At 45.8% G+C, this 21,983-nt stretch overlaps 1 protein-coding gene across 1 annotated transcript in view; it reads left to right on the forward strand.

The window, feature by feature from the left end:
- The first annotated feature begins 8,940 nt into the window (after nucleotides 1-8,940).
- The window catches only part of LOC136004340 (homer protein homolog 1-like), a 111,590-nt gene continuing 98,547 nt past the window's right edge, over nucleotides 8,941-21,983 (forward strand). Inside the window, exon 1 of the mRNA XM_065660771.1 lies at nucleotides 8,941-9,963. Coding sequence (XP_065516843.1) covers nucleotides 9,959-9,963 — 5 coding nt within the window. The 5' untranslated portion in view covers nucleotides 8,941-9,958. The remainder of the gene's footprint in view (nucleotides 9,964-21,983) is intronic.

Here is a 21,983-nt window from a genome sequence, read left to right on the forward strand (position 1 = left end):
CCCCAGCCGAGCACTAACCGATACCTCGTCCAACCCAGCCCTTCCGGGTAACTCCCAGTTACATCCTGGGCATGACATGCTGTGGTATGGAATACCTCTTTGGCTAGTTTGAGTCAGGTGTCCTATCTCTGCTTCCTCCCTGCCTCCCCTCCTCCCTGGCAGAGCATGAGGCTCAGAAAGTCCTTGGCCAGACCAAACATTTGAGCAGCAACTGAAAACATCAGCGTTATCAGCACTGTTCCCAGGCCAAAAGATCAGAACACAGCACGGCACTAGCTCCTAAGAAGGAGAAAAATGACTGCTACTGCTGAACCCAGGACAGCTTGGCATGGTTGAACTTCATAAGGTTGGCATCAGCCCACCTCACAAGCGTGTCGAGGTCCCTCTGGATGGCATTCCTTCCCTCCAGCGTATCAAACGAAACATATCGCTTCATGTAATTGGCAAACTTCCTGAGGGCGCACTCAATCCCACTGTCCATGTCACCGACAAAGATGTTAAACAAGACTGGTCTCAACACCAATCCCTGAGGGGCACCATTCGTTACTGGTCTCCAGCTGGACACTGAGCCATTGACCACAAATCTTTGCGTGAGGCCATCCAGACGGTTATTTATCCACCCAGATGTCCACCTATAAAATAGATGTCTCTCCAATTTAGAGAGAAGGATGTCATGTGGAACAATGTTGAATGCTTTGCACAAGCCCAGGTAGATGACGTCAACTGCTCTACCCCGTCCATCAGTTCCGTAGCCCCATCATAGAAGGCCACCAAATTGGTCAGGCAGGATTTCCCCTTAGTGAAGCCATGCTGGCTGTCACCAGGCACCTTGTTGTTTTTCATGTGCCTTAGCATTCCGTCCAGGAGAATGTGCTCCAAGATTTTTCCAGGCACAGATGTGAGACTGATTGGTCTGTAATTCCCTGGGGCTTCTATTTTCCCCTTCTTGAAAATGGGGGTTATATTTCCCTTTTTCCAGTTGTCAGGATCTTTACCTGACTGCCATGATTTTTCAAATATGATGGCCAGTGGCTTAGCAACTTCATTCTCCAGCTCCTTCAGGACCCGTGGATGGATTTCATCAGGTCCCATGGACTTGTGCACGTTCAGATTTTGAAGATGGTCTCGAACCAGATCCTCTCCTACAGTGGGCCTAAGGTCATAATTTTCACAGTCCCTGTGTCTGTCTTCAAAGCCTTGGGTGGTGTGGTCAGAGCCTTTGCCAGTGAAGACCGAGGCAAAGAAGTCATTCAGAACCTCAGCCTTCTCCAAATCCTGTGTAGCCAGTTCTCCCGAGAGCTTCCTCAGGGTGCCTATCCCTTCCTGTTATCCTTAACATCCCTGGCTAGGTTTAATTCTAACTGGGCCTTAGCCTTCCTAACCTGGTCCCTAGCTTCCCGGACAACATCCTTGTATTCTTCCCAGGCTGCCTGTCCTTGCTTCCATTTTTTATAAGCCTCTTTTTTCCTTCGAATTTTCCTCAGCAGCTCCTTATCCATCCAAGGAGGTCTCCTGGCCCTCCTGCTGCACTTCCTTCTAGTTGGGATGCAGCACTCCTGAGCTCGTAGCAGGTGATCCTTGAATATCAACCAACAGTTTTGGGCCCCCCTGCCCTCTAGGGCTATATCACATGGAACCTTACTAAGCAGGTTCCTGAAGAGGCCAAAGTCTGCTCTTTTGACGTCCAGGGCAGTGAGCTTGCTACACACTCTTCTCACTGTCCCGAAGATCTCAAATTCGACCATCTTGTGACCGCTGCATCCAAGGCTGCCCCGGAGTACCACATTCTCAACAAGCCCTTCCTTGTTGGTGAGCACAAGGTCAAGCATGGCAACTCTCCTTGTCAGCTCCTCTATTACTTGCAGAAGGAAGTTGTCTTCCACACAATCGAGGAACCTCCTGGATTGCTTGTGCCATGCAGTGCCATCGTTCCAACAGATGTCAGGTTGGTTGAAGTCCCCCATGAGAACAAGGGCCTGAGAGCGTGAAGCTGTTCCTGTCTGTAGAGTGCTTCATCCACAGGTTCTCCTTGATCAGGCGGCCTGTAACAGATCCCCACAGTATTGTCTCCCACAGCTGTTTTCCCTTTAACCCTGACCCACAAACTCTCTGTAAACTGCTCACCTGTCCCCAGACAGAGTTCCATACTCTCCAGCCTATTCCTAACATAAAGGGCAACTCCCCCTCCCCGCCTGCCGGGCCTGTCATTTCTAAAGAGCCTGTAACCTTCCATTCCAACACTCCAGTCATAGGAGCCATCCCACCATGTTTCTGTGATGCCTATTATATCATACCCCTGTAGATGTGCACACATCTCTAATTCCTCTTGTTTGTTCCCCATGATATGGGTGTTTGTATAGAGGCATCTGATCTGATCTTCAAATGAAGCCGGCTCGTTGGCTGGAGCGGCTGGAATATATCTACATTGCTCTGAGCATTTATTATAGGTGTTGGCAACTGACTGGGTGTATTGGGGTGGAATGATGCCCCCCTCCCCCAACACATCTAGTTTAAAGCCTCCTTGACCAGTCTGGCAAGCCTCCTACCAAAACTGCTCTTCCCCTTCTTTATCATCAGACCAGCTCCACCAGTCCCCAGTAGACCTGTCCTACAAACTTGGGTCCCATGTTCAAGACACCCAAACCCCTGACTATGACACCACCCTTTTAACCATTTATTAACCTGGCTAATCCTCCTAGCTTTTTTAGGTCCTCCCCTGTCATCACTTAAGTTTCTTTATTTCTTCTGGGAGAAAAAAATGTGAATTTGAATTCCTCCTGAATCTGTCCAGGCCCACCTGATAGGACAGTGGAGATCTTTTCTAAACTGCTGAAAATTCAGACAGAAACCTTGGGCTTAAGGAAGTGGATTCAATTTACTCTCTTCCCCTCTTTTCTCTACTTCAGTTATTAATTAAACACAGGTCCTTCAAGGCAAAATGATCCCGCTCACCTAAAGAAGCATGTGTGTGTGGAGGGATATCTGTGATTAGACAGGAGAAAGGAGGGCAGGGAAAAGGCATAAAAGAGTAGGAGGAAAGAAGAGACACAGAATAGCGACAATGTATGAGACGAAAGTGTGACAAAATATGGAAGGGAAGTAATCAATTATGTGGAGCTACTACACTTAATTGCAATAATAAATTAACATTTTTAAATGAAGAATTAAGAAAAAAAAAAAAAGATTAACCATAAATTTACTTGGAATGATGCTTTCTTTGTCCCTACAGTTCTGTTCCCCCACCTGAGATCTTATCTGTCCCTCTACTCATATTTTATTACTTACACAGGAGCTTGAAATATATAGGGCATTTCACAGTTCAATTTTTGATATCCCACACAGGATTGCTCTGGATGCAGCAGTTTTCCTTTGCGCCTGAATCTGTTCACACCTCTGATTCTCAAGTGAACATGCAATTGTTTCCCCCAAGACTCAGTGTGTGCTTGGTTTCTTTTATATTTTTTCTTTTATCTTCAGACTCAGGAAGTTCTGGGTTTGCACCCATGTGGTAGGAAAACATCATAGTTTGTGCAAACCAAATATATAAACAAGTTGAAAGGCAGAGACAGATGGAGTCATCTCTATGATATCTAAACAAAATACTTTGGACATAATACTAAAGTATTTGCATTAGTGTGTGAGCTTGAGTTGAAAGGACAAAACTGATGCAACAGAGTTACTCCTATGTGCCTTAGTTTCTTTGCTCCTGACCTGATGTTACTGCATTCAAAATGTCATGTGGGACAGTTAGAAACTAATGAATCTAGCTTCCAAACTACTTAATATGAAGGAATATATCCATAAGCTGTGTGTTGTTTACACTTGCCTTGACTGAATTATTTTTTTATAATAGTCTCTTATCACTCTTATATGGAAGAAAGAACTGTTGTGGATCAGGTTGGGCAGAGAAGTGACTCAGAGCAGCCCTGTGGAGAAGGACTTGGGGGTGTTGGTAGATGAGAAAATGAATGTGAGGTGGCAGTGTGCGCTCGCAGCCCAGAAAGACAACCGTATCCTGGGCTGCATCAAAAGGAGCATCACCAGCAGGTCGAAGGAGGTGATCCTGCCCCTCTACTCTGCTCTCGTGAGACCTCACTTGGAGTACTGTGTGCAGTTCTGGTGTCTTCAACATAAAAAGGACATGGAACTGTTGGAACAAGTCCAGAGGAGGGCCACGAGGATGATCAGGGCCTGGAGCACCTCTCGTATGAGACAGACAAAGAAGGTTGGGGCTGTTCAGCTTGGAGAAGAGAAGGCTGCGTGGAGACCTCATAGCAGCCTTCCAGTATCTGAAGGGGGCCTACAAGGATGCTGGGAAGGGACTCTTCATCAGGGACTGTAGTGATAGGACAAGGGGTAATGGGTTAAAACTAAAACAGGGGACGTTCAGGTTAGATATAAGAAGGAAGTTCTTTACTGTGAGGGTGGTGAGGCACTGGAAGGGGTTGCCCAGGGAAATTGTGAATGCTCCATCCCTCGCGGTGTTCAAGGCCAGGTTGAACAGAGCCTTGGACAACATGGTCTAGTGTGAGACGTCCCTGCCCATGGCGGGGGGGTTGGAACTAGATGATTTTAAGGAACATCTCCCTTATGAGGAGAGGCTGAGGGAGCTGGGTCTCTTTAGCTTGGAGAAGAGGAGACTGAGGGGTGACCTCATCAATGTTTACAAATATGTAAAGGGTAGGTGTCAGGATGATGGAGCTAGGCTTTTTACAGTGATATCCAGTGATAGGACAAGGGGCAATGGGTGTAAACTGGAACATAGGAAGTTCCACGTTAACATCAGGAAGAACTTCTTTACTGTAAGAGTGACAGAGCACTGGAACAGGTTGCCCAGGGGGGTTGTGGAGTCTCCTACACTGGAGATATTCAAGGCCCGCCTGGACAAGTTCCTGTGTGATGTACTGTAGGTTACCCTGCTCTTGTGGGGGGGTTGGACTAGATGATCTTTTGAGGTCCCTTCCAACCCTTGGGATTCTGTGATTCTGTGAAGGGGTAATGGGTTAAAACTAAAACAGGGGACGTTCAGGTTAGATATAAGAAGGAAGTTCTTTACTGTGAGGGTGGTGAGGCACTGGAAGGGGTTGCCCAGGGAAATTGTGAATGCTCCATCCCTGGCGGTGTTCAAGGCCAGGTTGAACAGAGCCTTGGACAACATGGTCTAGTGTGAGACGTCCCTGCCCATGGCGGGGGGGTTGGAACTAGATGATCTTAAGGTCCTTTCCAACCTTAACCAGTCTATAATTCTATGATTCTATGATTTTCATTTTTCCCCAAACAACACTGGGGATTACCACAAAAAGTTTTAGTGCTAGAAGCCTGTACATCTAATTTAATTTTTAGTGGAAAATGCTTAGACCTTCATATGTTTCAGAGTTAGCACATGAAACCCAACCAAAAAATGACAATGCAGTCCAGAAAAGTAATGCAGCTTCATCATAACTGTGCATGTTCAGAGCATTGCCCATAACAAAACTTGGACTCACTCAAGTCTAAAGATTTCGTAGTTCAGTGCCTTCACTTTAGGTTATGAGGTAGCATGTGAGAAATGGGAATCTGAGGAAGCTGTTGTTTTCTCCCTTGCAAGGCAATCTGTCTCACTGCTACTGATAGGAAAGATTCATGCTAGATTTCACATGCTTATCTTTGCTTGGAGAAAATTTCTCTTGCTCTTTAATTTGTCATCATCATCTTCACTCTTCCCATAGCTGATTGCATTTATAGGTCAAATTGTTGAAGCAAGGTCTGTAAAACACATGCATGCATGAATTCAAGTAACTTTTGAAAATACCTGTCCTTACTCTGGTGAGATCACATTGCTAGGTGAATAACTTTGCTGTCTTTCATTCCAATCGCTTCCTGGGATACACTTGGTCTCAGGTAGTAAACATCTTATGAGAAGACAAACCTTTTGTCAAAGCAAAAGTTGCAAGCATACCATTGTTGGTTTTATCATGTTTTACACTGCTATAACATCCATTGGTAAAACTGAGATCTTACATTTTTATGTGGATATTGCTATCTAGTATCTCATTAATAACTCCCTCTCACACTCATTATAGTTTAATATGCTAAGAGCAAGATACCACCTTTGAGAGCCTCAGCTGGGTCCAGCCTCAGGCACCTGGGACAAGTGGAGGGCACAGGAGACAATGCAGCATTTCCCAGCAAGGCAGAGGACGAAGATCTGCACTCAGGAAAAGAGAAGCTGGTGGTGGGAGAGCCGGCAAGCACAGCAGCTACACCAGTGCCAGTGACAAGTACAGCAGCATCATTTGAGAGTTCTGAAGGTTTTGAATGGCCTTTGGGTACCCTTGGGACCTGCCTGCTGATTGTGATGGGGATCGGCATGTTGGCACACACACAGAGTGTGTTTTATCCATGACCATTTTGACTGATCTTGAAAGTTAAGCAGAGTTGGGTTTGGGTCTTGTCTAGGGTTAGACAACGATATAGGAGGAGCAAAAGATTTTCCCCAAGGCTGGACAGTCATGAGTGGCAGGGTGTGTGGGACAGTATGAGCGAGTATCTAGTCCACTGGGCCCCTCCAGTGCTCTGGAAGTGTAGGAGATGGAAGGCAGCTGTATGGAGTCCCCAGAGACAAGATGCCGAAAATACTGAAAGGGAGGGTGAATAATTTTTGGGCCTGATGGGCCCATGGCACTTCAGGCCATCAGGGCAGAGATGCAACATATAGATGGATTCATGATCAAGGGGTGGACTTAGCAATGGACGCTATTGCCCACGTTATTCATGAGTGTGAACACTGCACATAGCCTCTCCTGCTCTGAGAGATTGTTACAAGAGATGGAGCCTGCCATCATGGATCAGATGGACTCAGCAGCTTTGCTGGTGCATGCACTAAGATAAGAGTGCACTGAGATAAGAGTGATGGTATATTGAAAATGTGGGATCTGAGCATGATGTGAATGGTATGGAATAAGGGGTGGATACTGTCCTGGGTTCAGCAGTAGCAGTCCTTTTTCTCCTTCTTAGTAGCTAGTGCACTGCTGTGTTTTGATTTTTTGGCCTGGGAACAGTGCTGATAACGCCAATGTTTTTAGTTGCTGCTCAAATGCTTGGTCTGGCCAAGGACTTTCTGAGCCTCATGCTCTGCCAAGGAGGAGGGAAAGCTGGGAGGAAGGAGAGAAAGGACACCTGACCCAAACTGACTAAAGAGGTATTCCATACCATAGCATGTCATGCCCGGGATGTAACTGGGAGTTACCCGGAAGGGCTAGTGGACTGCAGGGTTGAACGAGGTATCGGTTGGTGCTCGGCTGGGGGGAGTGGGGCAAGTTATTGGTCGCTGGTGTTGAGGTGTTGTATTCTCTTCCCTTGTTATTTCCTTTAGCATTATTATTATTGGTGGTAGTAGCAGCAGTAGTGGTTTGTGTTATACTTTAGTTACTAAACTGTTCTTATCTCAACCCGTGGGAGTTGCATTCTTTTCGATTCTCCTCTCTGTCCCTCCAGGAGCAAGGGGAGGGCAAGAAGGGGGGGGAGTGAGTGAACGAGGTTTGTGGTTGGGTTTAAACCATGTCACATGGCAAGCAGCAACACCTGCTATCTGCATGGTACCATTAAAGGACTGTGATAAACACATAAATGTATTGGCTTTCGCAAGTCGTAGGTGTGGTTATGTGGATATAACTGTATGAGTTTACTGTAACAGAAACAAAGCTCGCTAAAGACACAAGATTAGGCAACAAGTTAAAAAGGGTCAGAACTCTTGATCAAAACGGAGTCACATAGGAAAAGAATTTGTAAAGGTAAAAAAAAGAGGGGGGGGGGCTTGATATAAGAAAAACTAGTGCCTGGAAAACATGGAGTTAAAGTACTTTTTAGCTTAACTTAGGTTGTAGAAAGAGAATAATGTTTATGTTGTAAGTCTGTGAAATGTGGTGGCCCCACTAAACATGAGTCTTCTAGAGTATCTTTAGTTTTAAAGAACAATGTTTGTGTTGTAAGTCTGTGGTGAGATAACAGGATTTAGTGGCCCCACTAAACATGAATGAGTTATTTCACACCATCCTTCTACTTATCAGTTAGTTTAGAGACAGAGCCTCCCAAACATCTGCTAGCTTGGGATACTCCTTGTCTGCCCATCCTGCAATAAATTTTGCAGGAAGGTCACACTGTTTTAAATCTTTGCTAGGTATCAAAAGAATTATAGATATAGCTGGTTTCAGCTAGTTGTGTGATTACTGGGGCATCCAACTGTGCAAAGGTGAAAAGTGCACTGTGAGGAAGACTGCTTACTTCATCTTGAAGACCCCTACTCACAAGAGGAAGACTGCTTTCTTCATCCTCAAGACCCCTGCCCACAGGAATCAACTTTTTTTTTTTTTTTTTTTTATATGTCTGCTGCGTTTCTTTCCTGTTTAGCCAGTAACGCTGCCGGGTTTGAAGTATTTGCATTCAAGGGGATGCATGTGATTCGACACGGGAACAGCTTCTTTTGGAATCGGGCCCCTGCCATTCCCACGCCCGGGGCAGAGGGCTCGAAAGCTGCCATAGCCACCTTCCGCGGTCGGCTCCGCACCATCTTCACTCGTGGCTCTCGGGAGCATGAGCTCACACTAGGGTCTCCTCGCCGAGCCGCAGGGCGCACCACTGCTTCCGTGGCACCCGGGGCTGGCGCGGAGGCGTGCGCGCGAGGCGTTACCTTAGAAATCGCACTGCAGAAGGCGGGAGGAGGCTGTCCGGGCGCCGCCGGCGCCTCGAAGAAGCGTCCCGAGGCAGCTGCGCTGCGGTGGACTCCAAACCTTCTCCCCGCGCTTCCATTCCCTATTATAGAAAGGCTTCCGGTGCCGTAGACCTGTCTACCATCATACCCCCCCACTCCGGTGATATCAGCGCCAGAAGCGGTGCGTGACGTCGGTGCGTAGGGAAGCGTGGTGACATATGCTATTTAAAGCTCCCCGGGTGGAGAATGGAGGTAGAATGAGTAGGTGTCGTTGCGAGCAGTTTCGAGTTGGCTGCTTGTGGTGGCCTATTACAGCTCTTCCCTTCGGAGGCGCGAAACGGAGACGTGGGTTGCAGGCGTGGCAGCTACTCCTGCCCACCGCGAGGAGATAGGTGGGCGGAGGTGTGAGCTGGCGGATGTGAGTAGGGGGAGGCAGCGGCTCGAGGGCGCTGGAGCAGCCGGGCACCGCCTTACACAGAGATTGCGCACTCTTTCCCTCCTTTCCTCCGTCCTGCCGGCGGGGCTGAGCCCGCGGCCCTGCTGCAAAGGGGCGCGCGCTCGGCGGCCCCTCCTGCTGGTCGTGATCGACCCGCCACGCGCCCAGGAAGATGTCCGCCCGCTCGCTGCAGAAGAAGGCGTGACGGCGAGGAGCGAACCCGCCGCAGCGGGAAGGGGGAACGGCGCTCCGCATCTCTGCAGCCTGGGATGGGCGGACTGGGAGAGAGCGGCGCCCCGGTGCCGTAGAGGGGCGCGGGGCCGCTGCATGCCGGGATCCCGATGCCAGCGCCGGTGCCTCCTCGGGAGAATGCACTGATGTCCGCCACGCTGCTGGCGGGGGCGCTAGACGAAGTGGCGGCGTGATTCCCTGCGCGCCCCGCCTGCCCCATCCCGCTCCGCCTTTGAGTCGCACGTAGCCTTTGGCGGCCGCTCACCTCTCGGCGAAAAGCGCTGCTTCCGCCACCAGTCCCTAGCGGAGAAGGCAAGCGTCTCCCCGTCCGCCCCCAGGAGGGGAGCCGTCTGCACCCGGAGCCGCCGCTGCCGCCCGACCGAGGGTCGGAGTCGCTGCTTGCGGGCACCTGGCGAGATCGGCAGCCATGGGAGATCGGCCCGCGGGGGGCGCTCTCTAGCGCGCGGACGACTCAGCTCTGACTGGCGGCTGCGAGTCGGCGACGCGGCGAGCCCAACCCAGCGGACTGCTGTAGCCGCGGAGCTGCCGTTGCGGCGAGACGCGGCGAGGAACGCCCCGGGAACACAGCGCCGCCGGCCGCTATGGGGTAAGGATGTCGCAGGGGCCGCTGGAGCGGGGGGATGGAAACGGCTGCCCGCGCGAGCTGATGTTCAAGCGAGCGCTGCTGAATGCGCACGGAGGCGAGTGGTTTTACTGGATGGGCGCTTAAGGAGCAGCAATCCTGCTGTGATCTTTGCTGTAAATCAACCTGATGGAAGAAAAGCAGGGTGCACAGTGATCTGCAGAAGAGCTACCTTGGCTTCCAGATCCTCATCATGAGAATCTTCCCCTGGTCTTTTAGGGGTGTTCATTTCTGAAAACGACTGAGTTAAGCTCAGTGTGACAAGGTGAAACTTAAGAGCAGCCAAGGCTCTTTTTAATTCTCCTGGAGTCTTCAGAGGATAAAAATCAAGGTGTGAATTTCCCAATATAGTGAAGAAGGCTGTAGAGAAATATGATTTACAGAAGGTCCCCTAAGTGAATTGGGATATCCACTTGAGGCTTTAAGGAAATTAGAAGGAATGAAATCTTTAAAAGGAACTGGATCACATCTATTTCAGTAGCTATAAAAGTGATATAGATATCTGTGAAAACTTTCCACAGTTGTATTCTTAGTAATTTGTATACATACGTGAGGTGAAAAAATAAACCTTGTTCTTGCCTAATAGAATTCTGAATAGAATGGAAACTGCCAAATCGTACTGCATTTCTGTTGCTTTTGAACATGGATAACTGCAAGGTGGAGGCAGACTTTTAATGTATTAACAAGATGCAGGTTTTCTAAGACTTTATTGCATAATACAGAATATAAACATTATAACTCATGCCTCTTGTATTTTGGTCATTCAAAAATTCAAATGTGAAATTGATATAGTAATGTGGAAGTTAAGTGTCTCTTCCCTCAAGCTGTTAAGGAGGACACTTGGAATTTTCCAATTTATTAACTTCCTTCCATGTAGGGTGATAACAGCTGTGTCATTGGCTCTGTCCTAGTCAGTGGGACTCACTGTACAAGATGTAGGAAGGAATGGATTCTTGGGGTAGCTTTTCTTTTCCTGTTGTCTTCCCTTCCATTTGAAAAAAAAAAAAAAAAAAAAAATCCTGCACACCCAAGCTTGTAAATGTCTACATAATTAAGGAAGTGATAATGTGTTTCAAAAATCTACCAAAAGTCTAAATGATGTTATGGTGTTTTGGGGATATATTCTTTAAACTGCTAAGTAGACACAGAATGATGTAGCTCTTAAAATTCAAATAATGGAAAACATCTAATTTATTTAAATTTAGTATTGTGTTTGTAAATGTCAGTTAAGTGTATCATATTACAAATACAAAGAATTGGTGAAGAGGAGTAAACTTTGTATTTTCTCCAAAATTAAATTGAACACTTCTGAAAACAAAAACCCAACTTAAAATAAAAATCAACTCCCAAAACCTGAATTTCTCCATTTCACAAACTACAGTACTGCTAGTGTTTTAGCATGGTAGTTTCTTAATGAACAGTGCAAATTCATATCTGTAGAGGGAGTGTAAATAATCCTAATTACTGAAGGACTGCAAAAGTTATTTGGAGAAAGGGTGTGAAGTTGGTTTCATGACTCTTAAGTAGTATATTGTCATGTTAAGGTCAAGAAGACAAAACTTGCAAATATTTTGAAGACTCTTTAGACAATGCACACTGCCTTTTAATAAGGCGGTTAAAACCAGCAATGTGTATGCGTTACTGATAAACTCTGCTTTTTAAGAGTGCATCCAAGCCAGGACCGGCCCCAGCTCTGTGGATCTGTGGTTAAGTACCAGACACTTGCTAATGTTCAGAGCAGAGGTCTTGTTTCAGTAGCTATATTGTATTAGCATCTAAATGCAATTGCCCATGGATTTCAGACTATTTCTAGACCAAGATGTATTAGAATGTTAACATTGCAGTTATAAAAATAGTCTTCTGATGCTCTGCTAAAGTCTTAAAATTGAGCGCTCTAGAAGCAAATTGCGAAGTGAATGATAATCCATGTACCTGGCCACACAAGGGTAAGTGTACTGTGTTAGGTATTTAATGGCTACTGCTATCCTACATAAGCTTGTAGTACCTGGCTGGTGGAGAGTTTACCTATTCTAATGGTTGGAACACGGACAACTTGGGATGTGGGAGAGTAGTTGGCTTACCAAACCAGCAGTGGCTTAGTCCCATTTGTTACAGTGTTCACTGTTGTGCCAGTTGTAGTTCATCCAGTTTGGCTCATTGAATACCATCAGGCAAGCCTTTTAATTATGCACTGTGTATGCAGCGAATACCAAGCTGTGGGTGATTAGTCTCTGAAGCTGTGCTGCTATTATTTATTTATTTATTTATTTCCCAGAAACTTGGGACTGGTCTATAGGGTCCAGTAGTTTAGGAGCCACTTATCTTACTGCTGTATCACAAATGTCTGTGGGTGTCCCTCATATCACAAAAAAAGGCAAACAAATCAAGCCCTGGGGATTGTACAGGCCAGATAGTCTAGAACAGGATGTCCAGGCTTGATTCCCTACCTTCCAGTTTGTCTGTCTCTCTCACTCCTAGATCTTCCCTGTTGCATAAAGACAATAGGAAAACAAGGCTACAGGAAGCTGTGTCTGGGCAGCTGTCCACCTGGGTCTTGTACATAGAATCATAGAATAGTTAGGGTTGGAAAGGATCTAGTTCCAACCCCCCTGCCATGGGCAGGGACACCTTACACTAAACCATGTCACACAAGGAATCATCCAACCTGGCCCTGAACACCGCCAGGGATGGAACACTCACAACCTCCCTGGGCAATCCATTCCAGTGCCTCACCATCCTAACAGTAAAGAATTTCTTCCTTATATCCAATCTAAACTTCCCCTGTTTAAGTTTTAACCCGTTACCCCTTATCCTGTCACTATGAATAGTCCATCCCCAGCATCCCTATATCCCCCCTTCAGATACTGGAAGGCTGCTATTAGGTCTCCACACAGCCTTCTCTTCTCCAGGCTGAACAGCCCCAACTTTCTCAGCCTGTCTTCATACGGGAGGTGCTCCAGTCCCCTGATCATCCTTGTGGCCCTCCTCTGGACTTGTTCCAACAGTTCCATGTCCTTTTTATGTTGAGGACACCGGGACTGTACACAATACTCCAGGTGAGGTCTCACGAGAGCAGAGTAGAGGGGCAGGATCAACTCCTTTGACCTACTGGTCATGCTCCATTTGATGCAGCCCAGGATACGGTTGTCTTTCTGGGCTGCGAGCGCACACTGCCGGCTCATGTTCATTTTCTCATCGACCAAAACCCCCAAGTCCTTCTCCACAGGGCTGCTCTGAATCTCTTCTCTGCCCAACCTGTAGCTGTGCCTGGGATTGCTGTGACCTAGGTGTAGGACCTTGCACTTGGCTTGGTTAAACTTCATAAGGTTGGTATCGGCCCACCTCACAAGTGTGTCAAGGTCCTTCTGGATGGCATTCCTTCCTTTCAGTGTATCAACTGAACCACACAGCTTGGTGTCATCAGTGAACTTGCTGAGGTTGCACTTAATCCCACTGTCCATGTCACCAACAAAGATGTTAAACAAGACTGGTTCCAACACCGATCCCTGAGGGACACCACTTGATACTGCTCTCCAGCTGGACATTGAGCCATTGACCACAAATCTTTGCATACGGACATCCATGATGGCTGTCACCAAGCACCTTGTTGTTTTTCATGTGCCTTAGCATGCCTTCCAGGAGAATGTGCTCCAAGATTTTGCCAGGCACAGAGGTGAGACTGACTGGTCTGTAATTCCCTGGGGCTTCTATTTTCCCCTTCTTGAAAATGGGGGTTATATTTCCCTTTTTCCAGTTGTCAGGATCTTTACCTGACTGCCATGATATTTCAAATACGATGGCCAGTGGCTTAGCAACTTCATTCTCCAGCTCCTTCGGGACCCGTGGATGGGTTTCATCAGGTCCCATGGACTTGTGCACGTTCAGGTTTTTAAGATGGTCTCGAACCAGATCCTCTCCTACAGTGGGCCTAAGGTCATCATTTTCACAGTCCCTGTGTCTGTCTTCAAAGCCTTGGGTGGTGTGGTCAGAGCCTTTGCCAGTGAAGACCGAGGCAAAGAAGTCATTCAGAACCTCAGCCTTCTCCAAATCCTGTGTAGCCAGTTCTCCCGAGAGCTTCCTCAGGGGGCCTATGTTGTCCCTAGTCTGTTTTTTATTTTCTACGTACCTGTAGAATCCCTTCCTGTTATCCTTAACATCCCTAGCCAAATGTAATTTTAACTGGGCCGTAGCTTTTCTAACCTGGTCCCTAGCTTCCCGGACAACATCATGTCCTCAACATAAAAAGGACATGGAACTGTTGGAACAAGTCCAGAGGAGGGGCTCAAGAACAACTGGGGACTGGAGCACCTCCCATATGAAGATAGGCTGATCAAGTTTAGGCTGATCAATCTGGAGAAGAGAAGGCTGCATGGAGACCTCATAGCAGCCTTCCAGTATCTGAAGAGGGCCTATAAGGATGCTGGAGAGTGAAACAAGGGGGACACAAAATCACAAAATGGAATATATAAACCTTTAGAATCAGTTTTAAGTAATGTTAACGACTTTGTAACAGTAGCAATGGAAAATTACTAAAGAAGTGCATGATACATAGAAAAAAAATAGAGTGCAGCTAGAGATCACACTGAGCATTCTTGTACAAGATAAATTGTTATACTTGACACAGTTTTAAGAAAAACAGTGTAGAAGAACAGGACACAGGGAAAAGGAGTATCTGGGAACAGCAGGTGCCCAAGATGGTCTACAGTTAAACTAACTGATAAGTAGGAGGATAGGAGGATTATTATGTCTGTGGTGCTAACGAACCAATTAAACTGGTATGAGCATCTACTGCGCGTGCTCCAAAGGCTGCCAGTAGTGATGAAGATTGTTGGAAGAAGTAAACGACCCTCAGAGACCACTACCACAATTCTGTACGCCTGCGGGGAACTTTCTGGAAAATGACGTAATGTATGTATGCCCAGGGACTATATAAGGACGGCTTGTATAGCAAGAGAGAGACACACATTAGGAGGAGCTGCCCCCCGTGTCTCCCAGCGCCTCAATAAAGAATATCTGCTTGTCAGCTTGAAAACTTTGTTGGCAAGTTTGTTCCTGGAGTTTTCTCTGAATCAAGAGGGTCTCTTCATTAGGGACTGTAGTGATAGGACAAGGGGTAATGGGGTAAAACTTAAACAGGGAACATTTAGATTGGATATCAGGAAGAAGTTCATTACTGTGAGGGTGGTGAGGCTCTTGAAGGGGTTGCCCAGGGAAGCTGTGAATGCTCCATCCCTGGCAGTGTTCAAGGCCAGGTTGGACAGAGCCTTGCATGGCATGGTTTAGTGTGAGGTGTCCCTGCCCATGGCAGGGGTGTTGAAACTAGATGATCTTAAGTTCCTTTCCAGCCCTATATTTTTTATGAGTCTATGATTCTATGTCATTTACTCCATTCTGCAAAGTAATGGAGCTGTGAATACTGTTTTGATTTTCTGGAGCTATATTACAAATATGCTTCTGGCAACACACTGCATTGACACATTTTTCTGGTGGTGAGTAGTGGTGAATGCCAGTCATAATGAAAAATATTAGTCTAGGGAGACACTGTTTAAACATGCAACAGATAATGCTGGATTGCCAGGTACAAGCATATATTGACATTTCCACTATCACTGGTTTTGACTAATGCTTTTACAGAAATAAAGAGGGGACAACTTGAAACACATAGTTCCTCTAATTGTTTTTTCTTCTTCTTCCTCCTCCATATACTTGCAAATGTTTCTCAGGCACTGCTTTGTCCATCTTTGTGGTTGCGTTCTTTGTCAACATCTTCATCATTAAGTTTTCATTGAGCTTGCCACCAAAAAGTGGGGACAACCGAAGGCAGGGGCTGCTTTTTCCTGTTTTCTGTACTGCAGCACAAACACTTGACCATGCAGTAAGCTGCATCAGTACTGTAACTTACTGTCTTTCATAGTAAAAACTATAATAGGTAATATTGCTAGGGGTTTAGAATTTGTTTTGTTTTGTGTTTTTTAAATGCTTTTAAATGTCTTATTCTGTAAACCGTACGCTATAGTCTTGAATCCATAGTTACTCTTGAAGCTGTTCTTGTAACAGGACATGTAATGAGATTTTCCTTGAGTTTTGAAAACTGAAGAATAATCTTTAAATGTTCAACACTTTGCAGTGAAGTGCTGGTGAAATGAATCATCTTTGACACATGTTCTTTCAATTCCTACTTCTTGTGCCTGTTCATTTCCAATAGTCTGCTGGCCCTGGCTTGTCTGTACAAAAAATTAAGAGAATGTACTGTGTGATATTTGAGAAACGAGTGTTTTCTTCAACACATGGTTTTCTGTGGAGTGTGCTGCCATTTCAGGACTTCTTAGGGCATAAAGTGTTTTCCATGCTAACAAAAACGAGCATATGGAATAATGTATGCTGTGTAGTTGTGCTGTTAAATCATTGCATAAAGTAAATGGGGCCCTAAGCAGCTAATTGGTCAGGTGACTTGGAAATTGGGAGACCTGTGCTTCTGCACTATATTGTGGCTTAACCCCAGCTGGCAACTAAGTACCACACAGCTGCTCACTCACTCATTCACCTCCCCCGCCCCAGGACAGGGAGGAGAACTGGAAAAAGGTAAAACCCACAGATTGAGATAAGAACGGTTTAGTGATTGAAGTAAAATATAATAACAGAAGAAAGAGAGAGGGGAATAAAAGCCAAGACAGACAAGTGACACACAATACAGTTGCTCCCCACCTGCTGACCCCTACCCAGATAGTCCCTGAGCAGCAATTGTCCCCTTCTGCGTAACTCCCCCCAGTTTATGTACTGAGCATGAGGTGCTGTGGTATGGAATATTCCTTTGCCTAGTTTGGGTCAGGTGTCCTGTCTCTGCTCCCTCCCAACTTCTTATGCCCCTCCTCACTGGCAGAGCATGAGAAACTGAAAAGTCCTTGATTGGGGTAAGTACTACTTAACACACCAATGTTTTAGTTGTTGCTATCAGCATTATTCTTAGACTAAAGGCAAAACACAGCACTGTACCAGCTACTAAGAAGAAAATTAACTCTATCCCAGCCAAAACCTGGATACACTAGCTGAATTTTTCACTGACTTGTGTGTGACTATAAGAGTTAACTGGCACTTAGGATCAGTTTATCTTGGCTTAACTTATTTTCAGCTTGTGGATATTGTTTTCTAAGTGCTTTATCAACATCACAATATATGTCTTCTCCATACTGAGACAAGGGGGGCACAAAATCACAAAATGGAATATATAAACCTTTAGAATCAGTTTTAAGTAATGTTAAGTTTGATGGCTTTGTAACAGTAGCAATGGAAAATTACTAAAGTGCATGATACATAGAAAAAAAATATAATGCAGCTAGAGAACACACTGAGCATTCTTGTACAAGATAAATTGTTATAGTTGACACAGTTTTAAGAAAAACAGTCTAGAAGAACAGGACACAGAGAAAAGGAGTATCTGGGAACAGCAGGTGCCCAGGATGGTCTACAGTTAAACTAACTGATAAGTAGGAGGATAGGAGGATTATTATGTCTCCTGTGCTAACGAACCAATTAAACTGGTATGAGCATCTACTGCGCATGCTCCAAAGGCTGCCAGAAGTGATGAAGATTGTTGGAAGAAGTAAATGACCCTCAGAGACCACCAGCACAATTCTGTATGCATGTGAGGAACTTTCTGGAAAATGACGTAATGTATGTATGCCCAGGGACTATATAAGGACAGCTTGTGGAGCAACAGAGAGACACACGTTAGGAGGAGCTATCCCTCGTGTCTCCCGGCGCCTCAATAAAGAATACCTGCTTGTCAGCTTGAAAACTTTGTTGGCAAGTTTGTTCCTGGAGTTTTCTCCGAATCAATCTGGTGACCCAGATGGGACACTGCTCGGCTGCAGGACCCGCTGAGGACAGGGCTCCTTAGGGCCCTCGGGATATTTTCCCAGAGGGACCCCTTGACTCATTCGGATCAAAGCAGGAGCAGACAAGGACCATCTTCATAAAAGGTATTCTTTTCTTTTGTATAGTCTGTAAGGTGCAGGGGGCATCTTGCATAAAGACTAAATTGGTAGTTGGGTTGGCTTGGTAAGCGTACGCAAGGTTTGGAAGCCTTCCGTAAATCGAGATAGGAAATCTTGTAGGTAAAGGCATATACCCGGCTGCTAGCGTCTGTTTGGTATATACCCACAAGAAGCAGGGGGCTTCTTGTGGTTCGGGTCCTACAAGACGCAGGGGGTGTCTTGTGGAAATGGTTTTGGATCCTGTTAGTATTTGATTTATTTTGTGGCTTGTTACATTAAGGATTTTGGTCGTGTGTCGTGGTTTAAACCCAACCACAAACCTCGTTCACTCACTCCCCCCCCTTCTTGCCCTCCCCCTGCTCCTGGAGGGACAGAGAGGAGAACTGAAAAGAATACAACTCCCACGGGTTGAGATAAGAACAGTTTAGTAACTAAGGTATAACACAAATCACTACTGCTACCACCAATAATAATGCTAAAGGAAATAACAAGGGAAGAGAATACAACACCTCAGCACCAGCCAACAGATAACTCGCCCCACTCCCCCCAGCCGAGCACTAACCGATGCCTCGTCCAACCCTGCAGTCCCCAGCCCTTCCGGGTAACTCCCCGTTACATCCTGGGCATGACGTGCTGTGGTATGGAATACCTCTTTGGTCAGTTTGGGTCAGGTGTCCTGTCTCTGCTTCCTCCTGGCTTTCCCTCCTCCTTGGCAGAGCATGAGGCTCAGAAAGTCCTTGGCCAGACCAAACATTTGAGCAGCAACTGAAAACATCAGCGTTATCAGCTCTCTTCCCAGGCCAAAAAATGAAAACATAGCACTGCACTAGCTACTAAGAAGGAGAAAAATGACTGCTACTGCTGAACCCAGGACATCGTGTGATTTGGTATTGGTGACAGGATGCTGTAACAGTGTTATTAACTGTTGTTTGTTTGATTGAATTTTAGTCTCTGTCTCAAGTGTTGTAACTGTGTGGAGTGTGTCTGTGGGATCCCATGTGTGTGAATGTGATATTGATAATGGAAAAATCATCAGAGTGATGAGATCTTGAAAAAGTCTTAGCGTGCATTTTGGCACACTGGAAGGAACTTGGAGGGTCTCCTGGGGGCTCAGTAAATAAGGAAATATTGGTAAAATATTGTAACCGATGGTGGCATTCGTATATTTTGGAAGATCATTAAAAGTGGCCTAAAAATGGAACTCTGAACTGTAATACATTGTTACAATTAATGTTGTTTTGATGGGGCAAGGAAAATGGTATTAAGTAATGTATGCAGATATGTTTTTCACTTAAGAAACCATGTGGAGTGACAGACTGAATGCAAAATTAATATAGCTCCGCCAGATCCCTTAATTTTGTCTTTGGAAAGGACAGGGAAAACTGAAAGTTAAGATGGAGAGATGTTGTTCAGCCTGTGATATTGGGGAAAGATGTTTAAAGTTAAAAAAAACGTAATCAGGAAGATAGGTTGGAAAATTATGTGTCACAGGTACCTCTGAGAGGAGCACCCTCTGCATCTGTCCTATCTGATATTGATAAGGAGGAAGAGATGGCTGTCACTGGCAACAGATTCCCATGCAGAGTTAAGAAAGGGTTAAACCAGAAGTGCTGTTGCAGAGGCAGGCATCTGCAGCCCCTGCAGAGCAGGGTGAGCAACTGTGAGGAAAAAAAAAAAAAAAAGGGAAAACCAAGGGGGAAAGGAGGGGAGCTCGAGCAGCTCCTGTGTTTGAGCGTGGTAGGAGGGATGTCGGGGAAATTTCTGGAAAATAATGTAATCCATACATAGTCTCATGAATATGTATATATGCCCAGGGACTATATAAGGATGGCTTTTGTAGCAGTACAGAGACACACGTTAGGAGGAGCTATCCCCCGGCACCGCAATAAAGAATACCTGCTTGTCAGCTTGAAAACTTTGTTGGCAAGTTTGTTCCTGGAGTTTTCTCCAAATCACTGCTGACTGATACCCAGCCCGACCTGAGCAGCGATCTAGCCCTTCCAGGTAACTGCCCCCAGTTCTACATCCTGGGCATGATGTGCTGTGGTATAGAATACCGCATTGTCTTGTTTGGGTCAGGTGTCCTGTTTCTGCTTGCTCCCAAATCAGTCCAAATATTTATCCTTGTATTTTTAGCCAGTTCCAGGGATCTCGTTAATGCTATTATTTCTGCCTTCTGGGCAGAGGTGTTTGCTGATAAAGGTTTATTTCTATTACCTGTGAAGTGGTGGTAATGGCATATTCTGATTTCCATTCACCATTTTTCATGAAGCTACTACCATCAGTAAACCAAGAATCAGTATCTTCCAGAGGTTTTTCTTTCAAATCTAGTCGGCTCGACTATACAGTCTCTATAGTGCCCAAGCAGTCGTGTGTTAGTGGTTCTGTCGATCGTTCCTGCAAAAGGATGCTGGATTCACAGTGTTAGTGACCACAATTTCTATATCATCTTGTTCCACAAGGGTGGCCTGGTATTTTAAAAAACATGAAGGAGATAACCAGTGGGCTCCTTTCTGTTCCAGGACTGCTGATACAGCATGGGACACTAGTACAGTAATCTTTTGTCCCAAGGTAAATTTGTGAGCCTCTTCATTATTCATGACAACTGCTGCCACAGCCCTTAGGCATCCGGGCCATCCTTTGTTTGCTTCATCCAGCTGTTTTGAAAAATATGCCACTGCCCTTCTGTAGGGTCCTAATTTCTGAGCAAGGACCCCCAAAGCTCTTCCCTGTTCTTCATAGGAATATAGCTGTCCAGGGTTCAGCAGTAGCAGTAATTTTTTTCTCCTTCTTCGTAGCTGGTGCAGCGCTGTGTTTTTGACTTTCGGCCTGGGAACAGTGCTGATGACACCAATGTTTTTAGTTGCTGCTGAAATGTTTAGAGTGACCAGGGACTTTGTGAGTCTCATGCTCTGCCAGGGAGGAGGGGAAGCTGGGAGGAAGCAGAGACAGGACACCTGACCCAAACTGACCAAAGAAGTGTTCCATACCACAGCACGTCATGCCCAGGATGTAAATGAGTGTGACCCGGAAGGGCTATTGCACTGCAGGGTTGGACTAGGTGCTTGGTCAGGCTGGGTGGGGTGAGTTATCAGTTGGTGGGTGGTGAGGTGTTGCATTCTCTTCCTTTGTTATTTCCTTTATCATTATTATAATTGGTGGTAGCAGTAGTTATTTTTGTTATACCTTACTTACTAAACTGTTCTTATCTGAACCGGTGGGAGTTGCATTCTTTTGATTCTCCTCCCCGTCCTTCTGGGAGCAGGGGGGGGTAAGAAGGGGTGAGGGGGTGAGAGTGAGACTGCGTGAATTACGTGTGACTAGGTTTAAACCACGACAATAGCCAAAAGGATTTAGTCACATCCAGAAGTCACAGAGCTGCTGCTCTTATTAGCTCTGTTTTTAAGTTTCTAAAAGCCTCCACTGCTTTATCAGTCCAGTCCAAAGAGGGAGGGTTTCCCTTCAACGGTTCATATAGTGGTGTTACCAAAACAGCATAATCATGGATCCGAAGTCTGCACCATCCGGTCATTCCCAGGAATGTCCGGAACTCCTTGACATTCGACAGTCATGGAGTCTGGGAAATGGCTTCTTTTCTAGCAGTTCCAAGTTCTGTCTGTCCTCCTGTTATTTCTTATCCTAGGTAGGAAACTCAGGTTTGAATTAGCTGGGCCTTTCATTTGGATACCCAATAACCATTCAGTCCCAGAAAATCTAATAATTCCACCGTCCACTGGATACATTCTTTCTTTGTTTCTGTTGCAATTAACAGGTCATCCACATATTGTAAGAGTCCCCGTCTGAGTAGGTGGCTTCTATGATTCTAGATCCAATGCTAACTGATTTCCAAAAATTGCTGTACTGTTTTTAAACCCTTTAGGTAATACTGTCCAAGTTAATTGAATTTCCCTTCCTGTATCAGTATTTTCCCATTGAAAAGCAAATAAATTTTGGCTTTCTTTGGCCAATGGTAAGCAAAATAAAGCGTCA

Source organism: Lathamus discolor, chromosome W (assembly GCF_037157495.1).
Source record: "Lathamus discolor isolate bLatDis1 chromosome W, bLatDis1.hap1, whole genome shotgun sequence".
Taxonomy (NCBI): Eukaryota; Metazoa; Chordata; class Aves; order Psittaciformes; family Psittacidae; genus Lathamus; species Lathamus discolor.